The sequence below is a fragment of the Patiria miniata genome, unplaced genomic scaffold (assembly GCF_015706575.1).
Source record: "Patiria miniata isolate m_02_andy unplaced genomic scaffold, ASM1570657v1 HiC_scaffold_20, whole genome shotgun sequence".
NCBI lineage: Eukaryota > Metazoa > Echinodermata > Asteroidea > Valvatida > Asterinidae > Patiria > Patiria miniata.
Window position 1 is genome coordinate 40,306,191 of NW_024037059.1, and position 10,718 is coordinate 40,316,908.

Genomic DNA, 10,718 nt, shown 5'->3' on the forward strand with positions numbered 1-10,718 from the left:
AGGCTTCGCTTGGTCATATCGCTGTCGTAATATTGTTTCAGTACTCGTCAAGAACCCGTTTTAGTGCCTTACTCGGAGGGGGGGGGGATTTTTTCGCCAACATCGCCAACATCGCCAACATCGCCAACTCAGAATCGTCACACTCCCGGTTCATTGTCGACACGTTGCCGGTTCGCTGTCGTCACATTGCCGGTCGAATGTCGTCAAAATGCCGGTTCACTTTCGTCACTCTTCCGGCTCAGAATCGTCACACTGCCGATTTAGAACAATATTCAAAAAGTACTCTCGCGTTCCGTTGTTAATAATAATAATTATACTAGGTACTTATAAAGCGCACACATCCACCTATAACAAAGGCGTTATTCCCTGTGAAATTATTCAGATGATCAAAGCCAGTAAAACTATGAAAATGGTTAGCCTCATTTGTTTGATATTTACGCCTAATTGTACTCTTCCCTTTAAAAAAACATATAGTGACGTGCAGATTCTAAAACAGTCAAGTCATTGCAATGAATAGATTTTTTTATATATGAAGAAATCATTGTGGCACCTCATTTTGTGACATTACAGAACAATTTTACAGAAATGAGCAACTCTTCCATTTCAGTTAAGTCTGTCCAGGATTTAATATCCTGCTAGCAGGATACACCTATCATCGATGGTTCAATGACCGAGAAGTCATCCAACTCATGGAAGTTTTGTTTCTGTTCGCTGACAAAGAATAGATTTTTTTACAAAAATCAATTATAGATATGACTTCAGAAAAACAGTTCTGATGAATAATTATAACTATGAACGACGATGACGTCGGTAGCTGTTGACTTGGGGAAAGAAAACCCGTAAAACAAAACCAGCTAAATCAAAAACAAAGCATAGTCAAAAATGTCTCATAACAAAATGCATGCACCTTTGTTCCTGTGGCGTGAACTAAACCACAATCATAGTCTAATATGTACACGACCTACCTTTATCCTAACTGAACGTGCAGCATTGCTAAACAAAACTCTCGAAACCGTTCCTGATAGCAAAGCATTTTTAAGTTACAACACTAGTCCCGTTACCAAAAACACTACTCGTATATGAATTCACATTACATGCTTTATTGGATCATACCCGTACACGGTCGGACGAATACTCGTACTCAGATGCAGTCATTTCTCGCAATACTCGCACTCGACTCGCAATCTTACTCGTATTTATACCGCTATGTGGACATGTTTCTGTTCTTATACTCAACCCATACAATCCAAGTACGTAGTGTTCCTTCTAGAAACAGTGCCTGACGTAAAAGCTCTACTCACTTTAAACTAATTTTCTCAAGTAATTATTAGATTTTATCAATGGTAGCTTAAATTGTGTTGTGACCAAATAAATCTGAGTTGAAGAACTTTGATTGATACGAGTTATTGTTTTCCTGGCAGCACCGGGTTATATTGGATGCTACTCGGACCCTAGCGGTTCCTTCAACTCCCGCCTACGGGACGGCTTCGTGACGCTGTCTACCATGAGCGTCGCGTCGTGCCGGGACCACTGCCTGGCCAGCGGGTCCTTACTGGCCGGTCTGAAGAACGGACAGGAGTGCTACTGCGGTCAGTTGTACGGGGCGGTCCTGCCGGACCACCGGCAGTCGGACCGGCAGTGTCAGATGCCCTGCGCCGGGAACCCGGACGAGATCTGCGGCGGGCCCAGGTCTCAGCTGCGGTTGGCGGACGGACCGGACAGGCTGTCTGTATTTGATTGTAAGTGGGATTTCTGTTTTGATTTTTTTTTTGTCCATTTTGTCAGTCTGTTTGTGCATTATCCTCTTAATATTTGTTGTTGTTTGTTTCTTGGATTGTTTGAGGTTTTTATCCCGTAAAAGCAAATTTCCTGCATGTGAGGGGACAAATATTCTCTAATAAAAATGATATATGCCCAAATAAATTCTAAAACTTTACTCTGTTGACAATATTAGAGAAATAAAACAGTTCACCTTGTCGGTTCTGCACTTTTCCCGATGCCTCTCTACATTTTAAAGTTTAAATCGCATCTGATGAACACTATCAACTTCATGGTAATTATTTTCCTCCCTTGTTTGCAGTAAAACTGGGTCAGTGCGACCCGCCCACCCAGCCCGCCAACGGGCGCGTCCTGGGCGTTGAATATTCATACGGTGACGTCATCCGCTTCGAGTGCGCCAAAGGTCACCGGCTGTCCAACGCGTCTGCCGGTTCCGCCCGCTGCGTCATGGTGCGTGACGGGACAGGAAGGACGGTGGGCTGGGACACGCCTACTCCTTCATGCGAGGGTAATTATAACCATGTCTAGCCTATACATGTACATCATGCTGCCACCATTTCAGTCTTGCTCCCTGTATCCAATAACAGTACTGGATGATAAAGTTTTCTGTGCAAGAAGGAACCAGACTATTTTTCCTTCTAGCCTCGCTTTGGTTACGTTGATTTGAATGGGGGAAAATTCAAGATGGCCGCAACATTATAAAGGTCTATTCTGACGCTCCTATATACATGTGGTTAACCTTCTACAACGCCTCTTCTATTACAAGCACATGGAAATCAAGAAAGCAAAATGTCAGAACGCCGTGAGGCATGAGACTTTGAAAGTTCAGACTAATTTGGGAGTTGAAGAGAGGGATGCATGGAGTTGTACACGTGGTTTTTGGAGATTGGTTGCAATGAAACTGAAAAATAAGCAAAACATATTCAGTGTAATTCATTTTACAAACCCAGTCGCCCATTTAAAGATCAGCACTGTTTTACCTTCTAAACGGTTTTTATTTTGCCCTGCTATAAACTAAACGTATATTATTGCATGTACCAAAAAACACACGACATAACCCAAGCTGAATGCATTCTCTGAGCCTGTCTGCTCTTATATGGTTCAATCGTCAACAGTAATTCTCTCTTTTATTTTCCTGCGATCTTTGAACTTCAAAAGATGATTGCGAATTATAAGGACAAATAGGTGTCGAGTCCCAGTAAGTTGCTGCTGTCTAGCAATGACTGCTTCTAAACCCTGCAACATTCAACAACCTCGAGATGTGACATTTATACCTGATGATTCATGATCGGAGATCCCTTAAGATTCTTACAGACATTAATAAACCAGAGGGGGTCATAATACGAGACGGTACGGGGACTAGCAGCGCGTAGCTCCCTCTGCACCATCGCGGGCCAAAGGCCTCTAAACTCCCGGTACTGAGCATCCGGAGCTGGCCTGGCAAACTCCCCGATCGAATGACACCCTGCAGGAACTGCGATTGCCTCGTCAGTTGACAACCAATGAGCTGACTTTCTTTGTTTTTATTTCATGTTGATCAATCAAAACAACAGAAAACATTAAGCCATTGTCACCAAACCACAGGATACGTGGCCTACCAACTCTCACCCCACTTGGAGGGTTTAAGGGTTTTTTTTAGTCGGACCATACCCCTATCCAGGCCAGTCCCGGTGGGTCATAAGTTTAGATTTTGGGTTTCGTTTCCTACCTATTTTCTATTTTGATCAACCCACTTCCTGCAAACTTATAAACTGTTCAAGAGTCCAAACAGCAGTCGGATATCAAAACTTTCTATGAATTTCCGGATTATTGTCTGCGGCTATTGTGTGTATTCTTCCAGTTTAGGCTGCTTTGAGAAAAAAAATATGGTGTACTATTGATGACACGCTGCACTGGCATGACGGCTCCGTTGCGTCGCGTGCCGTCGCGTCGCACCGTCGCTCGCTCTCCATTGGTTTTGTACGCAGTCTGACGTCGCGTCGAGAGTCGCGTCGTGCCGTCCTCGCACGTCGCGTCGTCCTTTCCATCCTGCAGATTTGAAAGCCTGAACGTCACTCCTTTCGTCTCCCGTCGCGTGGCAACTTCTCACGACGCGGACGTTATGCTTCACGTCGTGCGTCGCATCGCACTGTCGTGCGTCGTGTCGTACGCCGCGTCGTGCGTAGCACCGTATCGCCCTCACACAATTTTAAATTTGCCCTTGTGCTTATAGAGGGCGCTCTTAATGTTTCGTCTCGGCCGACTCTGTCTCCTGTGGCAAACTACATTCCTGAACTAAAACCGCAGGCCTTGATTTCTTCCTTGTTCATCCATGCTTTGTATACTTAGGAACATGGTAATGACGCCATTCGTAAAAATTCTAGGAATAACAATACAACCATTCTAAAGCAAGTTATTAAAATGATAACATTATTTTGACGATACAGTATATTGTGTTGGTTACTGGATTGCCCAGGATTGGCCAGTTTAATCAGAGAGACTCGGCGATAAAATGGAGAAAATGTTTCATTCTTTGTAACTTTTGTATGTATCATGCAGACAGAAACTATTCAAAGTATTTTATAATCGTGTTAACGCTTGCGTTGAGTAATTGGTTCCAAAATTTGTTGGTGTTAAACGGATTTAGATTACTAAAGAGACGTTAGTAAGTCCACGTATGCATTTCGCTCCCCTCACCTTGGCCACGCCTAATACAGGGGCGTCATGTGATTGGTGCAATATAGTGGTGGGCTTACAAATGGCAAAATACGATCAACATGGACCAAGAAATTGAGCGCCACCGTATTAATCGCAAGCGTACGACGCGACGCACGACGGTGCGACGCGACGGGCGACGGAATGAGCGACGTTCAGGCACGAAAATCTGCAAGATGGAAATGACGAGGCGACGACGGTACGACGCGACACACGACGTAAATGCAGAATAAGATGTACTGAGATCTTTGTTAATCCACAATATATAGCTTGAAGGCTGTTTCGTGTTCTTTAAATAACATTGTACCATATAGACGACTAATTGTAGTGTATTTTATCTGCTTCACTTTTTTTATCTCTTTTTTTTAATATGCGTACGACTGTTTCATGCATTCTTTTCCCACAGTTGCGGCAGACAGCAAAACACGGATGACACAAGGAGATCAGTTTGTCGGATACGGTAAGACTTTCACAAATAGATCACAACAGGGCGTTTCACTTCATTCAAAGGGTATAACTTTTAGTTACCAAATAAAATCTTTAGCTTAAAATAAAAAAGCCAATTCAAAGTTACTCAGAGTCCCAGTCGAGTGCGAGTTAACAATTCCGCCGGTGTACGAGTCCACACGTGAGTGCGATTATACAGGCGTATCTGCAAATACAGTAGTGACACTGCACTACCTTGCAAATACGATCTGAGTACGAGTAATGCAGAAACCGTGTACGAGTACGGACTGTCGCGAACGTGGTAATATATTAATGGTAGAATACGGTAAGAGTCCGACCACTGCGCGCCGTGTACGGGATGCGTACGGTCATAATTACACGGGTGTCCTTGAGCGTAGTGCGTGATCACCGTGTAGTAAACAGTTCCACAATTAAAGGCATCTTTAAACTGGTCATTATACAGATTAATATGACTCTATTTCTTCCCCTTGATTGGCTGTTCCTATGTGTGACCTTAAAGATTTGCTGAAAAAAAATGTAGAGAGTCTAGTTTGTAACGGTTCAGAATTTCTCGTTTTACTCTTCAGTAATTGCATGCATGTGCTTCATCTAAACCTGATATTCTTGTTAATCTTTCACTTTCTTAATTAATTTAGCTCTGTATGATATTGATTTCTCTGTCACCAGAAACCATTGAGCGTCAGTACATCTTCTTATCAGTCCTAGCGTGTCTTGTCGTCGTCCTCACGTCCGCCATTTTGTTCATCCTCGTCAAGCGGAGGATGGCGAGGCAACGGTAAGGACAATGGCATGGCTAATTAGCATCACAAGAGGGCGGTCTGTTGGAGTTGGCGTACATTCACGAGTTCTTTTTAAATATTTAGCTAGGAAAATTACAATTCCACTCGCAAAGCAGAAATCACTCATGCATACCGCATACGAGCAAACAGTTGTCATCCAACATTTCGTGGAAGCCACTTTCTAGAGTCGATATTCTTTTTTCCATAGAGGGCGCTGGTCAATGGTTTACACCCGTAGAACACACTTCGTTCATTTTTGTGAAGAAAAGTTTTTACGTATGACTTTCGTTTTCGAAAAAATGAAAACAAAGATCAGCACTGAATGCATAAATAAAGCAGCGGCACAAGTGCTTCATCTGTACCCCTAATATTGCGTCGTTGAGATCGTTTAGTCTTTGCCGGTGCAAATCTAGACCACAGACAGTAAAAACAATTTCCAACTAGAACAAAAAACATACTTAGGCCCTGTATACTTATTGGGAAAAAATCTTCGTCTCTCTTGTGATCCAGATCGGCTGAGATCAGGCCCGACCCGCCTCCCTGCTACGAGGACCTGGTGAGAGACTACGAGCGGATCGCGGACCCAAAGACCGGTCACTTCCCGATCGACCGGGCCAGCTGCTACCAGACCCTCAAGCCGCCCGTGCCGAACCGCCCGCCCAGGTACGCCGTCCGCATCAACGCCCCCGGACACATCAGTTACCCCGAAGAAATCTGGAATCACTGAGTCGTGAAGCTGTTTTCCTCATGCCAATAAAACTGGTGACGTAACTATGACGTATAACAGCCGGCCTGCATGTTTTACTGAGTGGTGAGAGAAACTTGCTATTTTTCTGTTTTTAATATTTTGATCAAAATTTTGTAGAAATCATTCCTGCTGGGATCAATTTTGAAATTCAATACCTCACTTTGCAAAATCATTAAAATATAGTTTTCAGGATTGTCTCCATAAAAAAAACCTCGACACTCTTAATATTATCTCAGTCTACAAATATAGAAGTACATGTAATATTTTAATAGTCTTAGCATAAAGCAATACAATGTTATTTTGATATTTATATTTTGGTTATTCCAGCCCGTGGTTTTCTCAAACGATCGATACTGACCAATAGGAAAGTTTGTGTTCCCTCTGAAACATTCATATCTCGAGATCACTGATATTGTTTACATTATTTACTGGTTTTCAATGACATTCATTATCTTAGTAATTACGTCTGAGTCTTGTATACAAACTAACCAACCAGGACACAAACAGCATCATTTATATGTACATATACATTATATTAAACCTCATGCTGGTCACTTTCAAATGGCGTAAAAAAACCCTGAAAATGCTGATCTTTCGTTTCACGTTTGCTAATCAAAGTTAAGATATTTACTAAATGTCAATTGACATTTGTCACAATTATTACGAAAATGAAAGAAACTATTCAACTTACTCTGTATTAACTTGCAACCAAATTTTACATATACATGTGCTCGTTCCGCAGAAATTAAAAATCATTTAAGTTTTCACCTTTTTTTGTGAACAACGTAGAGGCTGGTCCTCCGAATCGTGTATTGCAGAGGTCAACTTTTACTTTAAAATTTGGTAGAGTAGAAACTAATTTCAAAAATCACCTGTTTCAACAAAAATGATTTAAAAGAACTATTTGTTCATAGTAACGTTAGGCAGGCAGCTGTCGATTTGATGCCTCCAATCGAAGCCAAGAAATATGTTAGGAATTATACATCTCTGTCAGTGCACAAAATGATATTTAATGTTTTTGCTATTTCTGAAAAGAAGTAATTTTGTTTAATTTTGTAACCATTATTTTCAATTGCGCGTCTCATGTAGTATACATTGTTATAATTCGAAATAGTAGCGGCAGTAAAGATGCTCTTATGTACATGTAGTATAGAGTCTGCAAAATATAGTGTATGTAAATAAGAACAAACTGAATTTTGCAATAAAACTTTCGAATGTAATTCTACTGTTCATTAGTACAGTTCTATTATTGTGTTGACTGTAGTGCTCAATAGTCTTGCTTAAATGATCGCCGGTCCGAAATCCAAATGTTAGTTTTATTACTAAGTACGAAACGAGGCTTGATATATATTGAAAATCCGAAAGTCGGTTTCAGAAGTGGTCCGAAATCCAAATGTTAGTTTTATTACTAAGTACGAAAGATGCTTGATATATTCCAGAGTTGGAATCGTGAGGGCGGTGTTTATTTTTTTTATTTCTTCAGGCGATTCTAAGGGTTTTAATTATAGGAAGTGTGATTTTCACTGGGGGACCCAGGTAGCGCACCCGGTAGAGGTGCCGACGGGCAAGCCGGCGCCCCTGGTTCGAGTCCCGGCCGCGGCAACTCGGACTGGCTGCAGGGAAACCTGCGGCGCTCCGAGTTTTGTATCGCGTGTCTACCCCAACTATATAAAATAAAATAAAATAAAACAGAATTTTACTCTTTTTTAATTAAATAAATATAAGTCAAAAAGATATAAAATGTTCTAATGTGGTTCTGCCAGGACTCGAACCCGCAACCTCCGGCATGAGCGTCAAGAGTGCCTACCACTAGGCCAACACGCTCTTCTTACTCTGAACTGTTCGGAAGTAATATATAAATATTCAGGTTTGTATGATTGAATAAAAAAAAAAAGTACTAAGTCCACGCGCATGCGCTCTTGCATCATATGTCCCTTAGAAAGGCTGGATGGCCAAGTCAGTGTGCATGCGCATACAGCATTTTAATATTACACCTGTATGTACCCGAGAATGAGAATGATGGAAGTCAAAACGTCAAATGTCTTAATTTGTAAAAGTTAAATTTATTTTGTTTTCCGTAGTTTTGGCGAGCATTTCTCAAGCATCTGTCTACTTTGCCGACCACCATGTTTTTCCACCCTCGTTCTGCCCGTAGTTGTGCGAGTAGCTTGACAAGAATTTAGCGCTCCTGCCAATCCCAGGGCCAGGTAGGCCGTCAATTTCGCTCGGCAGCCCCGTAGACTTCGACCCATGCCCCGGTGCCGCGGACAAGGTCCCCGGTGTTGCGGCTAACTCAGCGTCCATTCCGGGTTTGGAAAACTTAGCGAACCGCGTTTTGAGTTTGGGCGGGTCGTCTTCGGCGCGACGCCCAGGCTGGTACAGCGGATGAGCCATGGTGGGTTTGACGGGGAACTCCCGCCCGTCGACGGGGGAGGGTGCGTCGCGATGTCCCTGGGCGTTTACTGTCCGTGACTCGGTGCTCTCCGGCAGGGAGTCGACGTCCTGTCTCTCAGAGTAAGACTCCGAGGAACTCGGGAGGAAAACCTCGATGCGAGTTTTCTCCGAGGCAACAGGCGGGGCTGTGGTTCCTGGTTTCCCGGGGTTTGGAGAGCGAAATGACATCGGCATTTGGGTGATCGGTGGATCTTCACTGACTCGACCCTGCACGGTAGAAAAGTTGGTCAAAGAGTTAAGAAAATGTACATAATTGCTTAAAGTATGCGTGTCTCCAAAGGTCTTGGAAATATATCAATGCATGATAACACTGCTTCGAGCAATACAGGTTGTGGTCGAGGAACAAACTCTCTTTTTTGACGCTATAGTTGAGCCCCCTCCCTTCGGCACCAAGTCCACTCCCCTAAAACGGTAATTGTGATCCAATTTTAATGTACAAACAAACTAAAAGGTTAACAAGGTTTAAGAATGTTCTAAAATTGAGTTTGAAGAAAGTGGAGCTTCATAGAAGATGAACTGCAACTAAACCGAGAAATCGCACTGGGAAAAAATGCTGCAACCTGACGCCACTTCCGCGATTGTGTACAAAGTCTAAGGAGAGTTAAAAAAAAAAAAAAAAAAAAGTATTTCCTAACTAAATTGGAAATGATTCTCAATCCCAGATTCATGTCTTATCATCAAATTTTGCAATGAATGACCTTCATTGAGATGATATAATAAGAAAACAAAGTGACGTCAGGTTGCAACATTTTTTTCCCCTCGCACTGTGCAAAACCTCTATATACACAACCACTGGCGTGTGCGAGAATGAATAATTGAAAAAGTACCACACATGCACATTTAATGATGGCTATAGTAGCCCGTTTTATCGGCAGTCATGTTTTACAAGCAAATCCTATAAATTATGGAAGCCTCGTGATTGTACAGTGTACGGAACGGAACCAATGAACTCACCCGATCAGGCGTCTATAGTTTGTGGCGATACTTGCGCCACATCGCAGTGGACATGACAATCATGTGGATTTCTTCCTCCCACAAAATTGAAGTTTCGATGAATGGTTAACCACAGTGAGTCTATGCACACAAGCTACATTCTGTTTCCACTTTATGCTGACTATTAATCCGATTAAAATCTCAACTGAAGGAATTTAGGTCGAAACCAAGTTTCGTGAATTAAGTAGATCCACTTGAAACCGTGAAATCTGCTTTCTTCTTCCACGGGGCACGTAAGGAGTGAGAGCAGCCAAAAATGTGTTTGTGTCTTGGGTCACTGTAGCCTACAGACCATCCCCGTGAGATGCAAAAGAATCGATAAACATGATGGGCCGTAATGCCGAGCTGGAATGCTTCTTAAAAGAAAGAATCGATCATGGGTATCGATTAGAATTAGTGGGACACAATGGAGTAGCATCGATTATCTAGAACCACTCGGCACAGCTACGCATAATATCCCCCCCCCCCACAAAAAAAATGACAATAACAACATAACGCCAAAAAGCACCAAAATATAAATATTGAAATGATAAGGTTTTTTATAGAAAAAAATGCAAAAACATTTTCCGTAATACCACGAGCAGACTGCATAGAATTTGTCTCCAAGCCAAACGACTTCAAAGGGCGCCCTCTATAAGTAAACATCACTATTTTTCTATTGATATCTGAAGCAATCAGACAGCGAAAGACCTTTGCATTGTTTTCGTGTTCTTTTCTGTTTCCAGATTTGTTTACAAAGTTGTTGTCGGGTCGTGTGTGTAGTCAACGACATACGAGGCTGCTTGTCTATAATATAAATAAAT

The 10,718-nt window shown here is 42.3% G+C and overlaps 1 protein-coding gene across 1 annotated transcript; it reads right to left on the reverse strand.

Annotated features, from left to right (window-relative positions):
* Positions 1–7,933: 7,933 nt before the first annotated feature.
* LOC119729181 lies at positions 7,934–10,629 on the reverse strand. The gene is made up of 2 exons (XM_038201715.1): positions 9,877–10,629; positions 7,934–9,129 (listed from the first exon to the last, which is right to left on the reverse strand). Exon 2 carries the CDS (start codon positions 9,094–9,096, stop codon positions 8,578–8,580), a length of 519 nt encoding a protein of 172 aa, XP_038057643.1. The 5' UTR covers positions 9,097–9,129; positions 9,877–10,629; the 3' UTR covers positions 7,934–8,577.
* Between the last annotated feature and the right edge of the window lie 89 nt (positions 10,630–10,718).

Coding starts and splice junctions, on each gene's coding strand:
- LOC119729181 (XM_038201715.1), bottom strand. CDS start 9,096: ATGCCGATGTCATTTCGCTCTCCAAACCCCGGGAAACCAGGAACCACA.